This window comes from Gigantopelta aegis, chromosome 4 (assembly GCF_016097555.1).
Source record: "Gigantopelta aegis isolate Gae_Host chromosome 4, Gae_host_genome, whole genome shotgun sequence".
In the NCBI taxonomy this organism is placed as follows: Eukaryota; Metazoa; Mollusca; class Gastropoda; order Neomphalida; family Peltospiridae; genus Gigantopelta; species Gigantopelta aegis.
In genome coordinates, this window is record NC_054702.1 from 100,135,590 (window position 1) to 100,163,577 (window position 27,988).

Consider the following 27,988-nt stretch of genomic DNA (forward strand, 5'->3'; position numbering starts at 1 on the left):
ACGGATTGTCATGAATGATGCCGGATCGTATCCGTGGCTAACCCGCGTCCTGATCCTTGACAGTGTGACCGGGGCTTGAGGCCGGGGATTGCTACGATTAAGTACGGATAAGTACGGTTTAAGTACTGTTTATTAAGGATTAGAACGGATCATTATGTTCTTCTACGGATCATTAAGCATGTACTACGGTTGTTCGATCCGTGATGAATTTTTGGACATATTCACGGACAGCTACGGACCTCTACGGATCACAATGGATTGTCACGAATGATGCCGGATCGTATCCGTGGCTAACCCGGCGTCCTAATCCTCGACAGTGTGACCGGGGTTTTACAGTGCTCAGTCTACTTTAACATTTGGTTAAGACTAGCCCCCAAGTGACAATTTGGTTTACCGTGGACATTTGGAGAGCGTTGATAACCGTCCAAATGTCCCACAGGGATCGCTTTTTTTCTTCTTCTTTTTTTTATACTTGTTTTAGTTATTTATTTCCAAACCAATTGATTTGTAAATTGAAAACACACAAATTGTATTTCTTTGTTATTTCCAAAACACTTTCTTTTTTTTTTCTTACGTCAAACCAAACTGAAATTATTTACTTTTTTTTTTTTTTTTTTTTTTTTTGTATATAGAATGATGGGACGGACTACAGCTCTCTTATCGTCAGCATACTAGGGCTAGGTCTTGGTGAACTTAGTCCTGCTCGATTCCCAGGCATGTCGTTGGTACATTCTAACAGACATAAAAAAAAACCCCGACAGATATCACAATCCCATAGCTTTGAATAAAGGACCGTCCAAGCCATGGCGGAGACATGATAAAGGTGAGTAACCTTAGCCCGAGTACTCTTACGGTAAGAGAGCTAGACGGACATATGCACAGTAAGAAAACGTGATAACCGTCCAAATGTCCGTCTAGCTCTCTTACCGTCAGAAAGAAAGAAAGAAATGTTTTATTTAACGACGCCTCAACATATTTTATTTACGGTTATATGGCGTCAGACATATGGTTAAGGACCACACAGATTTTGAGAGGAAACGCGCTGTCGCCACTACATGGGCTACTCTTTCCTATTAGCAGCAAGGGATCTTTTATTTCCGCTTCCCACAGGCAGGATAGCACAAACCATGGCCTTTGTTGAACCTGTTATAGATCACTGGTCGGTGCAAGTGGTTTACACCTATCCGTTGAGCCTTGCGGAGCACTCACTCAGGGTTTGGAGTCGGTATCTGGATTAAAAATCCTATACCTCGACTGGGATCCGAACCCAGCACCTACCAGCCTGTAGACCGATGGCCTAACCACGACGCTACCGAGGCCGGTCTCTTAACGTCAGAGTACTCTGGCTAGAGTAACCTATGTGACAGTATCACCATCCTATCCCAACTATAAGTTTGTTTTGTTTAACGACACAACTAGAGCATATTTATTTATTATTATTAATACTGGATGTCAGACATTTGGTAATTTTGACATATAGTCGGGGGTCTTTGGTAAGTACCATCCCATAGACAGGCTAGCACATACCAGGCTTAAACGAGAAATAGTTCAATGGGCCCACCAACTGGAATCGATCACAGACAGACATGCGACCTATTTACCACCGGGCTATGTCCCGCCCCAATCCCAACAAACCATTTACCACGTTTCAATGTAGCATCATAAAACACGCATTCTTTTTCTCTGGTTGCGTACCTCTGAAACAACAAGCTGCTAGTTCAATTGGCGTACAAGTTACAGACGACTGATAACATCAATAAAGTAATTTTTATATAGATCATGCATGTTTATTTCTCGTATTTTCCATATGTACATTTCTCAGCAGATAACAAAAACATGCTGTAATCAATTTCACATTCCACACACTAATTTCACATGTAACACGGGCAACACACTCACGCCACCTACATTTTCCAAAAATAGAAGCTATACATGGATTTCTTGAGTATAGGAACCGGAATATGGGTGGGGTGTGTGGGTGGGGGGTGTGGGGGGGGGAGGAGAGCTTGAGCCCGGAAATTTATATATACGTGTGTGTGTGTGTGTGTGTATATATATATATATATATATATGGTCCTACTATTTATATTATAAACAAAATAAGTACATGCTTGTGCACACCCCAGCCCCCACTTCTACGCATTGTTCCTAAAGGCCTAATCATCTGCTTGTGATGTTCAATTCATACAAAGTTTAATATTTCTCACATCTGTTTTCACAAAGGACAAGCATGATCAAGCATGAGGGTATCACATGGATGTCATACAACGTTGGTAAAAATATATATTATATAAAGAGGCCAATAGGCAAGGAAGAAAGAATATTTGTAATGGTGGAGAGGGAAATAATTTTAGGGAAACAATGAAGTGCCTGACCCTTTCAAATTGTTCTAGGGCCATAAAATATCAAAATTTTGGATGACATGATACACAATTAGCAATGGTAGTATGTCAAATAAAGTACTTTTAGGTACAAATCAAATGCATATATTTTCAGATAATACTTTGTTGGGTCATTAATTAGGTCAACAATCTGTGACTGAATGCCTTTAAACTAAGATAGTAAAATTCATTTTGCCGCCAGTTATATAGTGGACTACTAAAACCTTTAAACTGAGATAGTAAAATTCATTTTGCCGCCAGTTATATAGTGGACTACTAAAACCTTTAAACTGAGATAGTAAAATTCATTTTGCCGCCAGTTATATAGTGGACTACTAAAACCTTTAAACTGAGATAGTAAAATTCATTTTGCCGCCAGTTATATAGTGGACTACTAAAACCTTTAAACTGAGATAGTAAAATTCATTTTGCCGCCAGTTATATAGTGGACTACTAAAACCTTTAAACTGAGATAGTAAAATTAATTTTGCCGCCAGTTATATAGTGGACTACTAAAACCTTTAAACTGATAGTAAAATTAATTTTGCCGCCAGTTATATAGTGGACTACTAAAACCTTTAAACTGAGATAGTAAAATTCATTTTGCCGCCAGTTATATAGTGGACTACTAAAACCTTTAAACTAAGATAGTAAAATTCATTTTGCCGCCAGTTATATAGTGGACTACTAAAACCTATGACCGATTCCTTTAAAAAAACAGAAAACCCACAGCATATTATTTACTTACCAGCTATAACCATCTTTCATTCCAATTAATACTAGAAAATCCATAGCCAATACTGGGGGGGGTTTCATACTGGGTTGTAGTTTTTCATCCACTGATCCATCCATCAATTCATTCATTCATTCATTCATTCATCATTCATATAAAACTGAAACCGAGTCCTGTGTAGCATTTTTTTTTAAATCAAGGGATCTTTTATATCCACAGACAGGAGTGCACATATAACATAACCTTTGATACAGTGAGTAAAAACTACAAGAACAATGACGTGTATTTAACTTTTTTTCAATAAATTAATATTCATAATACATGTATTACAAACAGATAGTATACAATAGACACTTCTACAAACATACATGTGTAAAGCAGCTATCTTGTATGTATATTAATATGTAAAAACAAATAATGAGCAATCAAGTGCATACATATTTTACAGGTATAATACAGTAGGTAATGATATCATGATGATGACTTCATTAAAAACAAATAATATTTTAAACATGAATGTACCTATTATGAAGATTATCCAAGTCTATAGAATCAATCCAATGAATAGACATTTCAGCTTTACCATAAAGATGAATTAAACAACTGATGGTAATGTTTTTCATTGATAAATGTATGTTCTCCGAATATTCTATTATGCCTTTCAATTCATTTTCATTCATATTTGTGGTGATTATTTTAGGGTTTGTTAAGAAATATATGTGATTTTTAATCAATATAAAAAAATAATTTTCTTTTAGGGAATTTGAATTTTTTCTTTTAATAATTCATTTGTAGATGAAGATTTTCAGCAGCCACTGCTGGTACCATCATCGCAGACTGTGTTTCATGCTTACAATTATACACATCACTGCATTCTGTAGATATAATATAAACTTTCCACTTTATAGGGTTTACTCTATTCTGAATGGACCACATCACTCAATAACTGAATGTTATCCTTTAATAAACCTAAAAAAATTATACCATAATAAGTCGATCATGCGAGACGTCATTACATAAAACAGGTCATTGAAAGGAAAGAAAGAAAGAAATGTTTTATTTAACGACGCACTCAACACATTTTATTTACGGTTATATGGCGTCAGACATATGGTTAAGGACCACACAGATTTTGAGAAGAAACCCGCTGTCGCCACTTCATGGGCTACTCTTTCCGATTAGCAGCAAGGGATCTTTTATTTGTGCTTCCCACAGGCAGGATAGCACAAACCATGGCCTTTCGTGAACCAGTTATGGATCACTGGTCAATGCAAGTGGTTTACACCTACCCATTGAGCCTTGCGGAGCACTCACTCAGGGTTTGGAGTCGGTATTTTAATTAAAAATCACATGCCTTGACTGGGATCCAAACCAAGTACCTACCAGCATGTTGACCGATGGCGTAACCACGAAGCCACCGAGGCCAGTATCAATGAAAGGACGTTGAATGTAATTTATATGTACTTTTAACTAAATTAAGGTTCTTTTGTGGGGTTTTGGGGTTTTTTTTAAATATATATATATTAGGAATAAAAAAAAAATTCATTGCCCCAGATTAATGTGACAATGTGTTTGTAACTAAATTTAGTTTTGTTGTTTGTAATTATAAGAATTGTCTGTGATTTTTTATGAATTTAATTATGTATATATAACAGTAACAAATTTAGTATAAAATCACTTTGCAAGGATACACAATTTTATACAATTTGTAACTGTTATACATATAATACAAAATGACCAACAATTCTTATATAACCACACACCTTATCAAACAGCTTCTAAAATATTTTTAAAAATAAACATTGCATCAAATGCCACAGGATGTTATAAAATGGAAACATTTATCGCAATGAATAAGTGATATCAACAACTTATGAAGTTGGTTTAATGAGTGAAACGTTCTATAAAGACCATCCTGAAGATCTTCAATGTTTGACTTCCAAAGGCAGGTGGTCTTCATTAACAGGTTAAACTATACTGATGGAAAGAAATAAGGAAACACTAGGTATTACAGGTCAAATTTAATTACTAGTGTAGTAATATTAAAGTAATATTTGTATAACATTCAAAGATGTAATGTGGGATTTAATGTCAGTAATGTGGGATTGAATGTCAGTAATGTCAGATCCCTTATTTCTTTCTATCAGTATAACACTTTACAGACAGGTGATTGTTATGACAGACCCTGTGTAAATAAACTTGAACGTCCACGGCTCTAACCAAGTCTCACACATACAAATAACATATAATTAAAGTGTAGACACTGATACCAGTGAAGTCTTTAGTACAGACTTAAATTTAAAGGTTTGATAAGAATGGGCTCACATATCTTTTATTGTAGTGGCTCTTTGTACTTTTGAAACTTTCAAATTATCCTCTATTATCAGGAAAACTGTATACATTTTTAATATAATATACCTTGCATAATTTGTTTTAACATAACTGTAGTTATTAGTATACACATTTTAAGTAAGATGAAGATTTCATAAACCTGAGTGCATCCAAGTGAAATATAAATATAACTATCTATAATGCCATCTTATGCAAGTGATAAACATTTATTTGTTCAAACACTGATTTAAAACAATATTATAATAAATGATGATTGAAAATGTCTTCTGGATGCTTCTCAAGACTAGTGATACAAATTGCAGTGCAGAAGTTTTCTAGAAACATTCAGCTTCATGTATGTTTTAAAAATGTCCACAAAGTACAACAGTTGTTGATAAATTATTTAAATATTGTAACCGGTGTTTGCTACAATGAACAATACTAAATGTAAACTGCTTGCCTTTAAAGGGACTAGTGAACAATAGTTTGGCATAACTATATTATTACAAGCTCTTAAGTGTCTATAGTCATCACAGTTCAGAGCTTGGCATCATAATTCAGAACTGGCATCTAATATCAACACAATATAGTGTTTAAGTCAACAGTCTTAGTGCAGATGAATTCAAAGATGAAATGGAATTTATTGTAACAGTCATGGTATCTGATATCAACACAATTCAGAGCTTGATATTTAATACCATTCAAAGCTTGGCGTTTATTGTCACAGTCTTGGTGTCAACGTTGATACTAACAGATGGCAATGGAGGAACTTCAATAAACTTTGCTGCAAAAAAAAATAATATATTATTATTTTAAACAGATCAAAACCAACTATACAAAGCTCACATGGTATGAAGAGTGAAAATGTACATATTGCACTACTGTGATTCCAGCATATAGAAACAATATTTTCACCGTATGGTCATAAATGACAGAAATTATGCAACATGTTAAAGCCTATATTGCAACCTAAGCAACACTTGTTAAATGGATACAGCTAATCACAGAGTTGTAAATGCCAAATCAAATGATATTATTAAATATCTATGAAATAATATCCACATATCTAAACATAGAAGTGTTTGGTTTTCATTGTTAAGATGAAAAAGGAAAATGTTTTATTTAACGATGCACTCAACACATTTTATTTACAGTTATATGGCATCAGACATATGGTTAAGCAATCTAATTAAAATTAGCTCCACTATTACATGTGGATCTAACAGCAGCCAGTTGGAGCTCATGTCCACCAATCAAAACCTTACTTGCAGAATCATGCCAGTGATTTAAAAATAATTTGAAAACATTCTGAATTATTCTGAGGGTATACGACATGTTTCGTGTGAGTTATGAATACCTTAAAACATGTTTGATAACCCATCCCGTATGTATTGGTATGGTTCGCTGTACTGCAGCCACTAAAATAGACTCACCCAATATTTTTAGAATTTGTATGCTCCCAAATAACGTTATAAAAGGTGAAGTGTGATTAGTCAATATTTAAATTATTATTTACAGACGAAATGTTACTTGGACTTTGGAGACTACGCAGTGTTGTTAGCAATCTGATTAAAATTAGTTCTGCTGGTCTAAATAAGGCACATCAAACATGTCGTATACCCTCAGGATAATTCGGAATGTTTTCAAATTATTTTAAAATCACTGGCATGATTCTGCAAGTAAGGTTTTGATTGGTGGACATGAGCTCCAACTGGCTGCTGTTAGATCTACATGTAATAGGAGCTAATTTTAATTAGATTGATGGTTAAGGACCACACAGATATTGAGAGAGGAAACACGCTGTCACTATTTTATGGGCTACTCTTTTCAATTGGCAGCAAGGGATCTTTTATATGCACCATCCCATAGACAGATAGTACATACCACGGCCTTTGTTACACCAGTTGTGGAGCACTGGCTCGAACGAGAAATAGCCCAATGGGTCCATTGACGGGGATCGATCCTAGACCGACCGCACATCAAGCAAATGCTTTACCACTTGCCTACTTCTCGACCCTTCATTGTTAAGATGAAGCCAATGTTTTGAATCCAACACTTTCGGACAAGAACAAATAATAATAAAATAACATGTAGAGGTAAACTGAACAAAAGTGTCATGGAAGTCTAACCAAAAGGCATGGTTAAACACATTTCTGTAAAAGTTCAAAATGGACATATAAGTATAAAAAGAGTCGGTTATTACGTACCCAAGTCATCCGTAATCTTGGAGAGTGGAATCATGTTGGGGAATTTGTAGGTAATCCCTTGTCTGAAACACAAATGACATGAATAATAAACGTATAATAGTTGAGATTTTTTCATCTACAACGGTTGATGTCTATGGAGGAAGTTGTTGACTTGGCTGCCACCACAATCAGAAAAGAAACACCTATGGTACTCTTGTGTGAGTCTGATAGTGACAAGGGGCAAAAAAAAGGTAAAAAAATATAACTAAAACAGTAGAAAAATAACTTATAGCCTTAGATAAATAATTCTATTAATTATTATGCTCTGTGTTAACATTTATTGCAAGAGAATTCAAGAGAATAATTATACCATCTGTTGCCTATTTTCCTTTCTCCTTACTCACCTCAGCAACACAAAGCCATTGACTGCTTTCAAAGTGACCATGCTTGATCCACTTCCTAGAAGCACATTAAACATTGTAGTAATTTCAATTTGTTTACAGTTTAATATTTACCTTTTTTCCTTCTTGACAGCTCCCATATTGTAAAGAGCAAGAAGGGCGTTGTTCATCATGTCAAGGGAGAGAACTTCGTGATACTTTATTATTCCATCTCTTAGCAACTGGGCACTAAGCAGCTGAGCTTCCTTTGCCATCACCTTCGGTGGCCGCGCCAATGGCTTGCCATTCACACCGGGACTCATCGACAACAGGTAGCGACAAACAATCTACAAAAACCAAAAAAAACACCACACTTATCTGTACATTTTATTGCAAAGGTAGGTTGAATTATTTAACCATTCCAGACGGTTAAGAAATGTTTGTTTTAATGTTGTTGGGTTTTTCTTGGAAAGGAACATTTATAAAAAGAACTTAATACAGTCAAAACTATGTGAAGCCATTACCAAAGAGAGCATTAAAAGATGGCCTTTTAAGACTCATGTTGTTTAATATGTGTCAGGTCATATTAAATTAATTATTTGTTGGGGACCCTGATGCAGCCGGTGCCCCATGACTAATACACCAAAAGCCACAATATGTACTGTTCTGTCCATGGAAAAGTGTATATAAAAGATTCCTCACTTTTTTATTAGGGGTAAGTAACCCATGTATTGGCAGTAGGATTCCTTTCTTTCTTTCTGTTGACCAAAGTGTTAAAATAACCACAAATTAGACACCAAATGGCCATATTTTGAAAACGTGCTGAGGGGTCATTAACCCAGTATTACTTTCATTTGCCTTACATACAGGCTACCACATGATCATCTTACCCAGTATCCCAGTAGAAAAGGTTCAAACATCTGGCTGAAGAATGTGGTGTACTTGTTGACAGATTTCTTGATGAGTACTTGATTATTCTCCACTATCACACCACATCCATGGGTTAACATGGCCAGGGAATTGTCAAAATCCTGGAATATAATTAACATCAATTCAGTATTTTTTCTGTGAAATATTCAAAACGAAAACATTCTTCCAACAAGGTAACATGCATCATTATGTTTATAGAGATATTTATTTGTTTTCAAAGATAACAAATGACACACAATGAATAATTCTCAGACAAATCTTTATTATTTTAAAATTGTATTATTTGCCTGGGATTGAAATTTTAATACTGTATTACAATATGTGGTCAAATATAGGAAAACTAATACCATGGCACTACACGAAGCATACAAAATGCTCAATTACCTTTTTCGTATTTCCAGGCAAAAAGATGAAATCTTTACAGAGCAGTTTTTCAAGGAATGAGTATTTTTCAAACAAGTCATCTGAAAAATAAGAAAGAATAATAGAATTTAAAAAGAAGCTCAGAGTTGGCAAATGTATTTTTCATACTTTTAAATTATTACCCTTCCATATATAAATTTTTTAAGCGGTATTCTTGAATGAAAAGAAGTGAAAAACAAATAAACAAACCCAATTAAAAAAAATACTAATAATATTAAATTTAACCAATCCTGTTTTTTAAATGGGTCACAAAATCGATTGACCATAATCAACTTCCAAGTTTTTTCATATTTCAACCAGTACCCCATAAATGGTATATCCAAGGTATGTACTGACCTGCCTATGGGAAAGACCCCTTGCTGCTTTTATAATCGAAATTACCTAAATGACCAGTTGAAATAACCATATGCTATGCACGATACAATACAATCCAATAGCTGTAGTTTAAAATGTGCTGGGGTGTCACTAACATTTCTTTCCTTTACCTACCTAGCTGTATTGAGTCGGATGGACATGAGTTGATGGAGAGAGAGATCATGGCCACCCTGACAAACACGTGCAACAGCTGGTTTCTGTACAGAGATAAGTTTAAAATGTGCTGGGGTGTCACTAACATTCCTTTCCTTTACCTACCTAGCTGTATTGAGTCGAATGGACACGAGTTGATGGAGAGAGAGATCATGGCCACCCTGACAAACACGTGCAACAGCTGGTTTCTGTACAGAGATAACAGCAACGTCTGCGCGGCTGACGTCATCAGCTGGTCCTGTTTCGCGGAGGTAGCAGGCAGGGTCATCTGGAGCAGCTCCACCACATCATCGCTGGTCACCGTGACGATGTTCTTGTGCAGCAACAGACTGGCTCGGATCACAGCATCAGCATTCTCATTACCTGAAGTAAATCACACTGTTACTGGTTACGGTATCAGTGTTCATGTTGGCACACACTGCCGATTTTACGAAGCCTGTTTTTCTCAAATGCAGGTGTTTAAGCATTGTAAATGTACATAGTTACACACATGTAAGACATAAACAGGCTTTGTAAATTCAGCCTCATAAAGTAAAATAAAAATAAAAATTCCCGTGAAAACTTCTTAAAACTGAATGTTCATAAAAATATATTCAAACATTTTTCAGCATAAAATGAACATCCTCAGGAAAATAAACAAACAAACACACAAAGAGTTGAACCTAGTTACTAATTGTTTTGACAGTGTTGATGTCAGCCTAGCTCGGATGATGACATGTGCTTATCATTTACCTAAATTAACTTAGCCATCATGCTTAAACATATAATAATTTTCTAAAACAAACCACTAGCCACAGGGCTTGTAGGTTTACAATATTTTCATTAGCACGTCAAGCACATAAACCACGAACCTAAGGGTCCAATATGAAATGTTTGCTCAAAAAGGTTGTATTTCGATATTACCTGGCCAGTCAATACGAGCTCCTAGATTTGACGCCTGTCTCTTGAGCCATTCCACCTCTTTAACAATATGTCTCACAGACACGCCACCATTGCACTGCATCAGTACTGCTGCCACCAATGACCAGGGGCAGATAATCATGTTCTTTAGATGCTGCAAAATAATCTGATGACCAAGGACTTGCAAATGCAATTGTTCTTCTGATGTTAAACTTGCAATGTATCTGAAAATGCAAGTGTTAAAGTTAGTCTTTACAGGTAATAGATTTGTCATCCATACACATTCAAACCAACATTAATGAAATAAGCTTGAGAGGTCAGGCTACAGCTTAAAAAATAATCAAAGAACAGATTCAAAATGTCCGGACCCATAAGTGCATAACTACCTTATGCACTTAAGATGATCTTAGCACTAAGATCGCCACATAAAATGGGGTCCTAGTCATTAATCTCTTCACTGCACTGATACGTCACACATTCTCTATCCGTGGTTGGCAATTCTGTGTTGTATGTCTCAATACAATTTAATTTATTTATGCACTGCATAGCAGAATAGCTAGTTAGTCCAAAGAGTTATTTCCCTTTACACTCTTTCTTCTTTTTTTTAATTTCTCAGTTATAGTCATTTACCAGCCATTTTCTTAAATATGACCAATAGCGCTTAGCAAAATCACTTACAGTGAAAAGGTTAAATTTCTATAAGAAAGTATCAAACACATTGTCTAAAATATTAAAAAAGAAACTGCCTGTACATAAGATTTTCTTTTTTATTAGCAGCAAAGGGTTATGTACCTGCACTTTCACACCAACAGGACAAAACATACCAATCTTTTGTAGAACAATCATGGGAAGAGAAAAAGATAGGCCTATAGAAGAGAGCATGGTGCTAAACCACTTTAAGTAAATATGATTAAAGTTATACTTAGTGCAGGCTAACCTGGGTGCTAGGTTGTGGGCACTACGATCCACCTTGCCATCCATGTACTGCCTCAATGACAGAGGCTCTCCAAAATGAATGTGAATATTTCCAAAATCTTCCTGGAGAATACTTCTAGCCTTTAACAAACCCTGAATTAAAAATAGACATAATTAGTGATCCTCTAAAATTAAATAAAGAATTCTGCACAAAAAGAAAAAGAAAACATAAAAATTAATCCCAGTAATTTTCTGGAGTCAGTTAAATTAAATCAACATATTTAAAAAGATTCTGACAAAAAGCTTCATCCCTGTTATTAAATTAATTATTGCTTTTTTTTGGGGTTTTTTTTTTGGTCTTACACACTGAACTATTTTTAAAGTCATGAAATATAGACTGTGCTTACTGATGCTGATTCCTTAGGTTTTGGGACTCCAAGAAGTTCATAGGCATACAGCGTTTCCTCAAGAATGCGATCGTAGCTGATACTGGCTGGAACAATCATGATATCATTGATGTGAGACTTGAAGTAGGGCTCTAGGGAGGCATATAACATTCCTGTATGAGAGAAAACAATTACTCCTTCAACTTCAGACATTAACATAGTTCTTTGTAAATGGTTGAAAGGAATGAAAAAATGCTTTATGATGCTAAAAATGATATGATAAAAGTAATATACCTGTATATTCACAAACAGACATAAAGATGGAATTGCATGGTTAAAAACATCAACATGTATGTCAGAATTGTATTAACAAAATGAACCTACAACAGCTACAAATATCTGTTTTATAGCCTCAGTTTCATATTGTTTGTAAAACTCAATTTGCAATAGTAATACCAGCATTAACATCTGCAAATGGTCATATACAACATAGTTATCCTCTAAGTATATTCAAAGTATATATTGAGTCCAAAGGATATTTTGTCAAGATTGTGGTAGTATTTTTATAACTTCAGTAGGACTGTCATTCCCAAGACAAAGAAATAGCACACACAGTTGTAAAACCATCCTCTGTAGACATTTCTTGTAGCATAGTGAAATTAACAACCTGGCTACAGATTTTCAAAGCTATATCATAAACCTGCCATAGGCTATGACATCACTATAACATACACCATAGACTACAACAATTTTACAATATCATAGCACTTAGCTAGCTTTGAAAATTTGGGCCCTGGCCTGGTGCTTATAAAACTTTTAGAGTCTAGACTCAAGACTCTAACAGAGTCTGAGACACTAATGTTATGATAAGGCCATACAAATTGTGTGCGTGTGACGTCATTAGAGATTGAGTCTGGACTCAAAGTTTTATAATTACGGGCCCTGGTTATCTCAGATGCATTTGAAATGGGTAAAAACAACAAAAGCAGGTATTTGAACTTTTGTAGGTATAGAAAAATATTTGACAATAATAAATAAATGATCATGTATGAACTGCTGGAAATATACGTTAACTGCTTGAGAATCATATTAAAACAAATCAAAACCCTGTTTGATATATTTCTTACCACACACCTGCTCATGTAATAATCTCTTCATACAATTTAAAAAAAAACAAAGTACACTCACCAAACCTGGGAGGATATGATTTTGATGTACGACTTCTAGTCCCTTCCACAAAGAACTCAATAGGGTGATCTCCATTGCAAATCTGAGTTTGGACATACTCAGTAAACACTGCCCAGTAAAGCTGGTCATCACCAAAACTACGCCGGATGTAGAAGGCGCCACTGTTTCTTAGGAGCCAGCCAAAGAACTTCATGCCCATAAAATCTGTAAAGATCAAAATTAATAATTGCTTTTTCAGGAAAAAATCTTAAAGTTTGTGTTTGAGAGGGTACATGTGTGTGTACATGTATATATGCACATGTACATTTTTATGGGTCTTATATTTTTGTGTCATGTAATGTATCTGACAGTAATATTAAGGTGGGCTTTTTTTTAATTACTACACTATTGCATCTGTATTTGTATGATTTATGGAGATATCTTAATACTGGCATTACTTGCTGACCAATCCATTACTATTAATATTTTATGGTAATAAATATGGTTTAAAATGAAGTAGATATTTGAAAATGTTACTGGAATTATTAAGTATATTGTATTAATAGACAGCACGTACCCATGGCAGCTGCAATAACTGGCATTGGCAAATCATAGGAGTAGAAGATGTAGGACATCAGAAGGAAGTCCATGTAACTTCTGTGAGTGGGCATCAACAGAATTGGGTACTCCTTCATGGTGGAGCGAATCTGCAATGAATATCAGTTGACAGCAGTCAGCACTTTAAAACAACTTCAAAACATGTGTAACTTAAAAGAATAGTAGTAACTTACAGGAAAAGTAGCAGTCATGGTTTAAGCTGGCCTTAAAACATTATTAGCAATTTGGCTAATTTGACCCAAAAGTCAGTAGCCAAATTCAGGTTTCAATTAGCCAAAATAATTATGACAAAATTAAGACTCTTTTTAAAGTAATTTATTTCTAACCCATAATTTCTGAATGAATATGGGTGTCCATGCTCAGTTACTACTTTAATGTATCCATCAGTTCTGCCCCGTTTTTAAATCCACATTGTGAAGTGCATTTCATGGGTCTTGTTTTTAGGGATATATATATATATATATATATATATATATACACACACACACACACAACATCATTGACAACACATTAATATATGTATATTAACTGGCGCCATTTGAACGCATTGATAAAATGGCTAATTATGTATGTGGGACAATAAAAAATATTACATGCAACTAAATCGCAATCGTCTGCCGAGGCTTACTGCACCCAGTTTATTGCTATTGCTAGGAGTTGTAATGACAGTACATTGTTAAATATTCAGCAAAAATAAAGATAGAGTTAAACAGTTAATTAGCGCTTCAACGGTCCTTTATGATATACCCAGTAAGCGATATTCCATGAACAGTCAATCGAGACTGGTCGGCTTTTTCCGCACGCTAGAAATCATGTGACATTGGCCACATGGAGGAAGCGAAAAGGAGCAAGCTATTCCGATTGACAAAAATGAAGCCGGTTATGGAATCCAACGGAAGTGGCTTAAAACAAGCATGTGCAAAGTAGATGTACAAATGACAAATAGAGACTAATGCTGCGTTCGCGTTTATTCGAAATATTATATGAAAATATATACACATAGTTTGGCATAAAAAGCACATTATCTAACCACTGACCCCTTTTGTTTTTGTAGGGGGCGATCATGGCTGCACCCGTGTAAACCCATCATTTAATCATAGGTGTGCAAATCAAGGCAGTTCTTACTGCATCATTTTCAATTTACCATATCCAATCTGCATTTAATCTTGAGGGGTACAATTCCACACTACCACCACCACCTTGCACCCCGTTATTTTGAGCAGTGCAAATTTCTATAGTGCAATTTTTTACTTTCCAGGGCTTCCGAAAAATTAAAGTCTGTGAACATGTCAACATGCTTAAGGTATATCAACTAAGTTACATATAAGTATAACATCAACATGGAATGAAAATATCTGATTGGTAATGACTTTAAAAATTACATGAAATGTCAAGGTGTGAATAACAGCATCATATTCAGCCTTCAAAAGATTCCTTTGTTCCTTATTTACACCATTAGTCTCAAGTATGATCAGTAGTACATATATATCTTTAGACCACCTTCTTTACGCAAATGTTACAAACATCTTATCAGGAATAACAAACCACCTTTTCAATGCCTTCTTCATTCACATAAATTCTCCTGTACAACTGCTTAAATATCTTGATGAGAAAGAAAGAAAAGCCTCGAATCGCCCCCATTCGTAAATTGTGAGCCATTTCATCCACAATAGAACTGGCTTGTTCCACTACCTCATCAATTGGGAGATGCATTTCTAAGGAAACCTGAAATTGGATAAAAAGTATTTTTTCACATAACAATTTTTTTTATTTTTTTTATACAGAATATGATGAACCAGATCAATGTAATTGCAATTATAAATAAAACTGTACTATGACACTAGGGTGAAAACTGCAACAGTTACACGAATCACTCTCCTAATATTAATATTAATATTAATGTTTCCTTTTAAATTCCATCAGTAATCAGCACTTACATGTATGTAACTTTCTCAGATTTATAAAACACATGCATTCAGACATTTTCATACAGTATATTTTCATTAATATACAAATATTATTTATAAATCACTAACTCTAAAATGTGTACAACAAGAGCTCAAAACTTCATGGGCCGAATTTACGAAACCTGTTTTTCTTAAACGTTGGTGTTTAAGCATTGTAAATGTATGTAGTTATACACGTCTAAGTGAAAAACAAGCTTTGTAAATTCGACCCCATATGTTTACTAACAGTACAGTAGACTGGGTTTTCTCCATTCTTCCAGACCTGCAACTTTCTTAACATGTTTTCCATACCTAAAACATATTGCTATAGTCAAACGTTTTCAGGATTTTCATACACCATATGAACCCATGGGCAGGACATAACCAATTGATCACCGTCAGTGGGCTCATTGGGCTATTTCTTCTTCCAGACTGTAGGATGGTACATATAAAAGATCTCTTGCTGCTAACAATGGACAATGGGCAGGACATAGTCTAGTGGTAAAGTGATGCACTCTCAGTCTAGGATCGATCCTAGTCAATGAGCCTATTGGACTAGTTGTCGTTCCAGAAATTGCACCACAAGTGATCGTGAATTTATCCAGCATTATTTGCCAGGGTCCCTTATCTGATGGGATTGGGTAAATTAGGCCGAGTAAATCATACTTGGGATATTTTTTCACATGCTGAATGATGCAGTACACCACTGTTAAATTAATTTATTATAACAGACATAATTAAATATATATTTTCTCGAATTTTTAGCATAGATATTGGGAATTTTCAGTACCATTTGCTTTTGGGAAGGGGCCTATGTTCAGACCCACAGAATGCCTGGATAAATACCTGCTGGTACAACAAAGGCTATGGTATGTGTTATCCATTCTGTGTCATAATGTATATAAAACATCCCTTGTTACTAATGGAAAAATGTAGTGGGTTTCCTCTCCAAGACAATACATCAAAATGACCAAATGTGACATCCAATAGCTGATGAATAATAAATCTATGTGCTTTAGTGGTGCCGTTAAACCAAAACAAACTTTCTGCTAACTGAATAGAGTAATTGAAAAGAGCAGCCCGTGGATTGACAGCAGTGGATTTACTGTCTGTGTGGTCCTTAACCATAAGTCTGATGCCATATAACCACAGATGATAAGTGTATCCCCAATCTGATTAAAATTAGCTCTACTAGTCTTAACCAGTAGATCTAACAGCATTGTGTGGACTCCCATGTCTAGGTGACATTTCATCTATAAATAACAATTTATAATATCGACCAATTACACTTCGCCTTTTATAGCGTTATTCAGGAGCATACAAATTCTAAAAATATCGGGCGAGATTATTTATGCAATAGGCAAACTTGTTGGTCTATTTCAACATTGAGAAAAACAGGGGAAAAGTGCAGTAATAAACTCTGGATTGTATACTAGTATAAACAGATTTTATGGCTATACCATCACGGGTTGGGTTTTTTCATCTTAAAACAAATTTTATATAACATTTTATATGAAATTAGTTTCCGGCATACTTTGTAATTCACCCAAATCATTTCATATGTCCTCGACATAATGCCGAATGTTTTCAAATTCTTTTTAAATTACTGGCATGATTTTGCAAGTAAGGTTTTGATTGGTCGAATGAAAGGTCAACTGGACAAGAGCTCTAACAGGCTGCTGTTAGATCCACATGTAATAGTGGAGTTAATTTTAATTAGATTGGTGTATCCCCTCACCTGTTCCACTGTATACTTGACCCGGTCGCTGTTCATCACATGTTGTTTGATCTCCTCCGGTGTTCGTGGTGTCACCTGCTTAAACGACGTTGCTGTATCTATAGGACGGAAACTCCATTTCAAGTCACTCGAGTGGCGTCGGTCGTCCAGACAGTCTGTGAAGATGTCCTTCTGCTTGGCAGACACAAACTTAGGATCATCTGAAGTAAAAAATAATATATATATATATATATATATATGAAGAGGTCAGATGCAAAAACAGATAAATCCATTTTAGTAATTTTCTGCAAAAGGTCTTTTTTTTTGTTTCTATGTAAAACATATCAAGTCCATCGTGGGCGATCTTAAGTTGAAATAAGTAAAGTAAAGGATAGAAATTCAAAAACCAAGTATGAAAATCAGATAATAACGACTTTGATAAAATGGTGTTATCCTTTTTTTTCTCCAGAACTCTTCATACATGTATATATATATGGGCCAAAACTGGGGTCAGGATGACCAAATTGATGACTTTGTTTCTCAATGGTTCAAGGAAGCTTCCCACCAAACTTAGTTGAAAATGGTCTATTAGTTGTGAAGAAAATACAGTTTAAATGTACATGCACTATAGTAATCTTCACTCTCTCCATGGGAACAAATGGGGCACTCACATTAATGACATTCACAAATTATATAAACCATCTATGACCTTACATGTATAAATACCATACATTATAGCATTTTTGGAAGTAGAGATTTTTTTTTAAATTGTCTTAATTTTTTCTCATTTTGCCCCACCCCTTTTAAATAAATTTATTACCAAAATATTTTATTTTGTTTTGTGTTTTTCATAAATGCTCAGTCACTGTGACAATGGGGTGGGGGTGGGGGAAGGATCCTTTCCAGCTGTTACGTAATATTCAGGGAGGATGTATGGTCTAGCATTACAAAGTGTTACAGGAGGGAGGTTGTCTAATAGAGTTACATAATATTTTAACAGCCCCTTATACTAAACAAAAGGGTGTGGGACTGTCGAAAGCTGATTCAAGGGGATTTATAAAAATGTGCTGGTATACACAGAATGCTGGTTTAGACAGATGCTACCCAAGCTAATGTCACCAGACAAGACTTTATGATTTACACTGATGCTAGGTTTGAGAGAGTCCACTGTAGTTCGTTCTTTAAATAACATAGGCATACATGTCTAAAATCGTCTTTCAAGAAAAAGTACCGGTATTCAAAAAAATGTAGTCTCTAAAGAAAGCTTTAAAATATTTATGTCATAAATGACAAAAAAAAGTAAAAACATTCTTTAAAAAGTAATTTATTATCATTTAAAAACTTGTATATAAACAAATGCTGTCTAAATTAGAATACTAATTTGATGATAATCCAAATCATTTACATGTACATAACTTGTAATTAATGTTTACTAATTACCTCCCAGGTGTCTCCATATTCCAGTAGCATGAATGCGTTTGTTACGTGAAAAAAGAAACTTAATTCCAAAAACAAATCCACGTTTTAACATATTTTTAATGCAATAGTCTGTCACATTCCATCTAGTTTTCCTTATTTTTCACTGTAAAAGCACAATGTAAAGATTTATAACAGAACTTTTGAAATTCACATTATAAATATATGTAAGTGTTCTGTATCACAATTTACAGTACTCTGTTAACACCAATTTAGACAAAATATACTGTAGAAAAAATATATGGTAGCACTATTCATGAATGTTGCCAAATGGCACTAATTAATATGAAACAATGATGTCTTTGCTAACCATTTTATTGTAAATTTCACACACAAAGACAACATAAAAAAGCTGGGAAATACATACTACATGGTTAGAGTACAATCATGGTAGGCATGCATGGATTTTTCTAGTTGTTACAATGTATAAACAGAGTATCAGGTTACATTTTGATGTTTATTTGGTGAGGTTTAAAAAACTGTAAACAGGCCAGCTACAGTGTTATCAAGCAAAGCCAAATAAACATAATTAATATCAAAACGTAGTAACCTGATTTTTTTCCCCCCATCCTTTCAAGCTACAGTATATGTTTTACCTGTTTCTGTGAAAATAACTACAAGTCTAGATCAGTCTTGAAAAAGATCTATGTCACTGGTTGTTGAGTGGTTTCTACATTGCTGTTTTCTGCATCACATCTTGCCAATAGCAATGTGATGTCAGAAGCTGTTGTAATGCAAACATTCTTTGCAGAAAGCTACATGTTTTTTTAATAATTTATTTAAATGTTTAATTCAAAATGCTGCCTGGTTCTGAATGGGGGCAGAAAAGAGAGAATTGAAACATAAAAGGAAAGTGTAAAAGAAATATTTATTTAATATATGCAGTTCAACACAATATATTGCTGGAAATTGATGCTGGAAAAATAAGCAACCAACCCACTGTCATGTGCAGAATTCATTTTTACTAACCTGATAACACACTGTCAGGCACAATATTCATTTCCTAGTGATCTGACAACACCACCAAAGGTATTGTGCTAACAACAGAGGTGTTATCAGGCAGTTACTTAACATAACAACACTTTGAATTATCAGACAAAGGTTACTGGGTCACAGGAAGTATGGCTGCATGATAATTTAAGTTATATAATGGTTAATGTATTCAATGCCTATATGGTATCAATTTGATTTGCTTTCATTATGTGCTGTTGCATTAAAGTGTAGCAGTTCCAGTGTAGAATTTAGTGCTATTGCATTAAAGTGTAGCAGTTCCAGTGTAGAATTTAGTGATGTTGCAAAACTAATAAAAATACATTTACCAGAGAAAGCATTGTGAAACAGGGATATCACAGGAATAAAAAAATAAAAAATGGTTGTTTTTTCACAGCATATAAAAAATTATATTTTAGTTCAAGATTTTTCAGAAAGATTCGTCTGTTTTTGAATGTCAACCTTCTAGATGTATTGGGATAAAAAGAGTAACAGTGCCAACCTGGATGAAAAAAACACATCTTAATCTCAACTTCTCAGGATACTCACATAAGAAGTATTTTGGAAAGGGACAGAAACTATAAGAAAATTAGTGCAATTAAAAGGTACAATCCTGTCAATAGTTTACATATACTCACGACCAAAAGAAACTTTACAAGTGTTATATTTGAATCTGGTTGGAAATGGCAAATAATAAGAATAATATTGTTTGTGATCTAGTTTAATGGTTCAATAGCAAATGTAAATCAGGAACAAAAACAACGTGACTGCATGTAACAATGGCGTAATAATGTGAAAGTCACACATGGGGTCAAAAACCACTTTTACATTGAAATGTCACACAACGAAGTCTAGCAAAATTTGGTATTTCAGACTCCATACTGACTGTAATAACATGTGTGACCACGGTGAGCTTGGATACATGCATGCACACGTCTTCGCATAGACGTCGTCAACCTTCTGATTACGTCAATCGGGATGTGTCGCCATTCCTCAACCAGGAATTGTTGCAGTTGTTGTCTGTTGAGCGGGGGCTGTTGTCTGTGTCGAATCTGGCGATCAAGGTAGTCCCAAAGATGTTCGATAGGTGACATGTCAGGAGAGCGTGCAGGCCATGGCAAAACGTTAACATTGTTCTGATGGAGGAAGTCCTGGACAATGCGAGCAACGTGAGGTCTGGCATTATCATGCTGGAATGTGATACCTTGGGGCTGCTGCTGTAGGAATGGCACCACAACTGGTCTTAGCACTTCATCCCTGTAACGTTGAGCATTCAATGATGACAAGTTCGGTGGTCTGATTGCCACAGATTCCTCCCCACACCATTACACTACCACCTCCGAAAGGTTCGACTTCATTAATGCAACAACGGGCTGTACGTTCTCCTCTGCATCGATACACTCTCACTCTCCCATCCCCACGGAAAAGGCAGAACCTACTCTCATCAGTAAAGAGAACCCTTCGTCAATCACGGATCTGCCAACGCCTCAACTGCCTGGCCCATTGTAGTCGCAGCCGACGGTGTTGATCTGTTAATGTGGTCCCACGGTACGGTCTGTAGGCTCTGATACAAGCAGCACGTAATCTTCTTGTCACGGTCTGTCTGCTCACATGGTAGCCGAATGCCGTTGCCGCTGATGACGTCACTGTCAAAAACCGATTACGTAGGTGTAATGTTCGTAGGCATCAGTCATCCCACACAGTTATGACTCGTGGTCTACCCATTCTTGGCCTGTCCGAGGTCCGACCTGTCTGTTGGTATCGATTTCTCAGGTTACCAACAGCAACTCTGGAACATCCAAACGGCCTTGCGACATGAGCGTTAGATGCCCCCATTTGTATCATGCCAATGGCACGCTCGCGTTGTTCTGCAGTAAGTCGTGGCATTCTTTTGGTGGTTTTCTATCAAATGCATACCCTACCTGAATGTTGGCTCATTTTAATACCTTCATTGCATGTGTTAATTTTGTAGGTAGTGAAAAATGTGATTTCTGGGTTTTTTTCACGACCTGAAAAGCACGCAACGTTCTCTTTCAAATATACTGTAAAAAGTAGGTTACGATTATAGGATTGTTTGTGCAATTGATTACGTTCGGATATATGAATCATTTCACATTCTAAAATTTATTTTCGTTTGTAAAGTTTCTTATGGCCATGAGTATATATGCTCCGGTTCTTTGGACAAGGAGATGAAGAAAATTAGTGGATTTCTGCTAGCAGAAAAATGACATTCAGTTTTAAGAGCCTTCCAAGAATTCTCAATATGCATGGAACTCTCTTTGGCATTGTCAAAAATCTCCTGGATTTGTGGTTCCAAGGAAAGAGCTACCATTGCTCACATGATTAACAAAATAGACCAATGTTTAAGAATATATTAAACCCCCATACACAATGAAGAGGCATTTGAGAAATATTGAAAACACATTCAATCACTGGAAAGCTTCTGAGTATAGATATATGCTCCATTACTATTACTATTTGCCTTGCCTGGCTGAGAATCCAGCACTTCACCTGCCTCATGGAAGCCATCCATATCCTTCTCAGAGCAAGATCTACAAAGGGCCCATATACTGTTTCAATCATTTTATGAACACTGCAGAATTATACAATGAAAAAGTTGTTGGGCTCAATGTATTCAACTTGTATCATTTGGTATATGTACAAAATAATTCTTAATTGAGGTCTGCAGTGGGCATACTCCCGTTTTAGATTTGAAAACTTTAATGCGGATAGTTTGAAACTTGTGCTAGACAAATATTTTCATCCATCCATGCCCAGAAGGAGCTAGAGCTAAAAATTAGCAAGAAATTCACAGAAGGGGACATAAAAACCATCTTTACAGACAAGCTGAAGAAACTTTTGGGTATGGTGCTATGGAATTGAATACAACCACAGTCAACAAGGGGTATGGAAAGAAAGAATATGGGTTACATTTAGTGTTAGGGTAAAGAAAATCATACATTTATGATAAAAGTAATTAATTTTGTCAAAAGGTGAAGTTAAACAAAAAAATCTGCAAACAAATTTGGGTACGGCGCCATACCCATTTTACCCTCTGGCAAAAACACTGATATTATTATTATTAAGGTATTGTTGAAAAACTTCTTCATGTTACAAGAATGGTAAAGCCCTGACCTATGGCAACTGATTCACAAATGCAATTGCTGTTGGTGCTATTCTTAAGTTCAATCCTTGCAACTTATAGGTAATTTTTTATCACTGTGTTATAAACGTATAATTCATACTATTAAAGGCATATTGTCATAGACCATTGACCTATTTAATGGTCTAACAAATAGTACCTGAACAAAAATAATTTGATTTATCCCTAAATGTACTTTATTCAACCATCTTCATAACCACCATATTGTAAAAATAATCGAATTATGGCAATGGTCCATAATTCAAAAACTAAAATTGCTGAGAGGGTTGACATGGATTTCACTCCATCATGGTTCAGTTAAGGTGATGCGATAGCTAGATTTGGTTTCTAACAATTAATGTAATATTTATTTATTTTCCATTTTTAGAGAAATAAGGTCCTTAAATCTGTGACAGTATGCCTTTAATAGCTATTAATTATAATTTGAATGAGTTTTTTCAGGAATAAAGCATGTGTATTAGTTGCCATGAGCACCATTAAAGACGTCGTTATCTTCAAGGAAGAAACCAACAAAACTTGTACATATCAAAGATTCCAAAGTTGGTTGAGAGAGATTGAGGGAGAGATGATGTTTCAGTTATGCAATTCTGGTGACACTATTTTTTTTTTTTTCACAATACGTTGGATACCTAATATTCATAGATAAAAGTGTGTTGAGTACATAGTTAAATAAAACATTTCTTTCTTTCTTTCTTTTTTTTAACACAATTGTATTCAATACATATATCCTTGGATAATGGTTCTAGTTTTAAATGGTTGCTGCAAATATGCCATTGTATAATTATATATTATATAGTATATAATTTATATGTGTTTAAGTCCAGTTTTACTAAACTCTACATTTTCATGTGTCAGATTATAATGGCCAAGTCCATCTTAGCATCAAAATGTTTCCACCATAATTGTTCCACAGGTTCTGCATAGTCTCTATATTTAGTATATAGGCAAATTAATTTCCATATTTTTTTCAACATTGGAACTCCTTATTAAATATGGAGAACTTCACTTTTGAAGTAAAGTCTGTTATAGTATCCTATTTTTCAATGGTATAATTAGTAAATGATATTAGTAGATGTTGTACCACTAAGCAGAACATTTCACATTTAGTCACAAAACGCACATCGAGTCTATTCTAAACATGTCATTCTGTTTACATGACTAGTATCACAGTACAACATGGCCATAAATTATATATAATACTATGCTTATAATTTACAAAGTACCCTTTTTTTCTAGCTGGAGAAATCTATATACTGTGCTTAAGCAGCAAACTGTGTTAAGAGGCTACCTTTTTATTCTCCCAAATCATGTAATATACATGTACTGGTATTACAAACTGACCACGCATTAAGCAGCCATGTTTACAAAAAATACATTGTACTCCCTTTGACGACTGCTTAACACAGGTTTTATTATTAATAATCATCAGACGTAGTACCTGGGCACGGATCCAGGGCAGCACAGAATGGCACATGTCCCACCCACCCTCCCATTTTTTCCCGTCAATTTAATAAATAAATAAAATAAATGCCTGTTCAAAAACCTCTTACCATGTTTGATAGCCCCACCCCTTTTAACAAATCTCTTAATCCATGCCTGCTTATAGTTTGTTACTTGGGATAATGGCTTCCACTCTACATTTCTTGTGAAAGCATATTACTGCAGTTAAAAATGGTTACTGCATCTGATAATGACTTGCATTTTGTAAAAGATAAATGGACAATACTATATTAGTGGTCATTGTATACCATTTATCTTACAACAAATTGGATACATTGTTAAACAAGTTAAAAGATAAATCATATCTAACAGACACAAATTTTGTATTCTATTTCTTACATATCCTGAAAAAAAAAGTTTTAAAATAATTTAAATACCTTTTCCAACAAAAACATATTTCAGGCCCTTGTGCTTATAGTTAACTTGTGTGTCACAGACAAGTTAATTTCAGGTCACGGAGTGATCGATTTGACCGTTCTGTTTTTTTCATTGGATGGTATGGCATCAAATTGGTGACCTGGTCATCACCTAGGAGCAGTCTTATATCTTTAAAATGTTATCACATGTATATGTATTTGGAAGTATGTGTTATCAAAAATAACAAATGATATATCCTCGAGTGAACCGGCCTATTAACAGAAAATGGTTTCTGCACACATGCATTGTAATGTATGATCAATTTGATGAAATAATGTTTTACCTTGTTCACTTTTATTGTCAAAATCAACCAACAAATGTTAATATCCATGCCATTTTCTGTTGTGAAGAGATTAAATGCATGTCGTAGTCTAATGTTGACATTTTCCAGCTATTCCCGTAAACCAGGCTATTGTTTTTCAAGAGTGATGCACCATGAAGTCACCAAAGATGAGACTTCGACAATGACAGCGGCGTGAACCTGTTGTTTATTTAGGTTTGTTTAATATTACATTTAATATAGTGTGCACAGTGCAAAATGGGGGTCGTGTATACATTTCCCTACGTATAAAAATATTTTGAATGTTTACTTGTCATTTCCTCATTTGTAAACTTTGTTTTTGGGAAAGTTTTTTTAATTCAACAAAAGTATTTTGATGTCAGTGTTCAATCGTATGCTTATTCCTTCAAAAAATAAATAGATCGGTTTATGGGGTAGCACGGATCACAGTTTTTCATGATATGCACAATGCTTAAAGTTAGTCTCTGGTTATCATATTATAACATCAGGTACAAATATGAAATACAAGCTCAAATGCAGTTTAAAAAAAACTTGCATGCATTTGCTATCAACAGAGATCGCCATTGCTCGGAAAAGCACAAACGACAGCCTGTTGTCAGTTTCAGTTAACATGTGCGTTAGTGAATTTGAAACTGATTAAATGAGAAATCTTGCATTGTGCAAAGAACGTTCAGTTGAGGATAGGGTACTAGGGTGTTTTGTTAAAACCGGTTTGATCTTGACAACGTATTATCGACAATCGTACCTTCCTACTTCAGAATTAATATTTTATAAAGTGTTAGTAGAACTTTCAATGTTTAGTTTGCATTAATCATGTATATTTGTTTTATAAAATATACTAAAGTAGACATTGAACGTTTTCACTTCTTAATTTCAGGAGTGTTAAAATCAACAAATTCAAATAAATATTCTTTGTATGGACAAGGAAAAGTTAGTTTCTCGACCCCATATATACTTTGCTCAACACAGTCTATAACCCCCACCCCTACTAAAATTCCTGCACACATGCCTTGTAGTGTTTTCCCTAGAAATCTGGCAAGGCATGGTAGACTAGACACTTTTGAGGCATTTTCACTATTTTCAGAGCATGTTTTTTTCATTAAAGATAAAAAAACTATTTTAAATTGAAATAAAAATAAATGTAATAATGTGCTTGCTTTAATAAATGAATTGCAAAATATATAACAGGAACATTTTATTAATTAATGATATATATTTGTTTGTGTTTTATAAAGGCAATTTTAGAATTAATTATTGAAAAAGTCTTGTTTTAATATCAGGGCAGCATGGCACTGATTAAGGCAAGAAGGCGCTAGACTATTGAGGCATGGTGCTGCACCATGCTAAAACAAGCTGGGGAAAACACTACCTTGGAAACCCGCTACATTTGTTTTAGCAAGGGATCGTTTATATGCACCATCCCACAGACAGGATATCACATACCATGGCCTTTTATACACCAGTCATGGCGCACTGACTGGAATGAGCCTACTGATGGGGATCGATCCTAGACAGACTGCACATTTTAAAAAAACCCACCTTTTTAGGTCCAAGTAATGAATAAAAATAACATAGTCTTGATAAATGTTTCATAAATCGAAAACAGCGCCCTCTTCCTCTTCCCCTAGAGCATTACATTTAATTGTTGACACCCCTTACAGGTAACATATATGCCTAACCCACTGGCCACTGTCAAAATTTCAAGGCAAATCCTCCACCGACCCCTGGAAAGGTGTTGTACCATACATCTATGGATATAAATATGTTCTGGAGATATGAGATGACCCCTCAATCAAGACAGTTCAGTTTGTTCCAAATCACATGAGAAGCTCAGCACCAGTTCTACTGGTGTCCCCCTAAATGAAGAAAAACAAAGCTGGCCATTGTGTTTGTATTTGACCTAGATAATGTAGATAAGTGAGCATTGCCAAACTATAGTGATGTGGTGGACCAAACAGAACTGGATCATCTATTCTAAATGCTTAAATAATAAAAAATATTACAGGGAGTGCAGCTTTAACTATTTTGTTGCTATTAAATTTAGTTTTTAGATGCAATGAAACACATTTTCCTTTTGCAATTTTTTGATGCAGATGTTAAAGTGATTAGTTTTTAGTGTATCCTAAACTACAAAACCTCCCCATCCCTCCCCGCCTTCCCCATGCGAACTTGATCACAAACACTCCCCGTTTTATGCACAGAAGTGAATCACATGACACACTCAATTAATGGTAGATATATAATATGGGATTACATGTGCAGTGGCTTTTTCTTGTTAAACTTAATGGGGCAGTTTTCGATGGAAATGTCCACTATAGTATAAAATAATCAACCTCAAAGATAAATCAAATTGCATTAGGGCTCGGCAACTGTCACGTTTAATTTTGAGCGAGGACCGAACTCAGCTGGTATGACTATGACATGAAACTGATAACGCAATGCACCTTTTGTAATCCACGAATTTCTAGATTGGTCAGTCATAATCACTATGTTTAATGCTTTTAAAACAGGTATTTATCGTTACACATCAGATGACAACAACAAAATAGCAATTAAAAACTGTAATCATAATGGGCACAGAATATGGTCTGATGTTTAAC

At 35.0% G+C, this 27,988-nt stretch overlaps 1 protein-coding gene and 1 long non-coding RNA gene across 6 annotated transcripts; one reads left to right on the forward strand and one right to left on the reverse strand.

Annotated features, from left to right (window-relative positions):
- Window position 1: 1 nt before the first annotated feature.
- Window positions 2–9,939, forward strand: LOC121371573. Of its 2 annotated transcripts, none has more exons than XR_005957808.1 (3): window positions 2–823; window positions 8,166–8,343; window positions 9,858–9,939. It is a non-coding gene; the product is annotated as an uncharacterized LOC121371573 (long non-coding RNA). The 2 variants fall into 2 exon arrangements; XR_005957809.1 differs by lacking the exon at window positions 2–823 and adding an exon at window positions 1,338–1,761.
- Window positions 4,420–27,988, reverse strand: LOC121371572 (dihydroxyacetone phosphate acyltransferase-like). Of its 4 annotated transcripts, none has more exons than XM_041497571.1 (14): window positions 27,833–27,988; window positions 17,563–17,762; window positions 15,427–15,603; window positions 13,838–13,967; window positions 13,282–13,485; window positions 12,115–12,266; window positions 11,715–11,860; window positions 10,796–11,016; window positions 9,998–10,255; window positions 9,326–9,405; window positions 8,902–9,042; window positions 8,147–8,358; window positions 7,653–7,714; window positions 4,420–6,229 (listed from the first exon to the last, which is right to left on the reverse strand). In XM_041497571.1, exons 1-14 carry the CDS (start codon window positions 27,867–27,869, stop codon window positions 6,147–6,149), a joined length of 2,103 nt encoding a protein of 700 aa, XP_041353505.1. In that variant the 5' UTR covers window positions 27,870–27,988; the 3' UTR covers window positions 4,420–6,146. The 4 variants fall into 4 exon arrangements, with proteins under 4 accessions (XP_041353505.1, XP_041353507.1, XP_041353503.1 ...); XM_041497573.1 differs by lacking the exon at window positions 27,833–27,988 and adding an exon at window positions 25,371–26,045; XM_041497569.1 differs by lacking the exon at window positions 27,833–27,988 and adding an exon at window positions 18,982–20,241.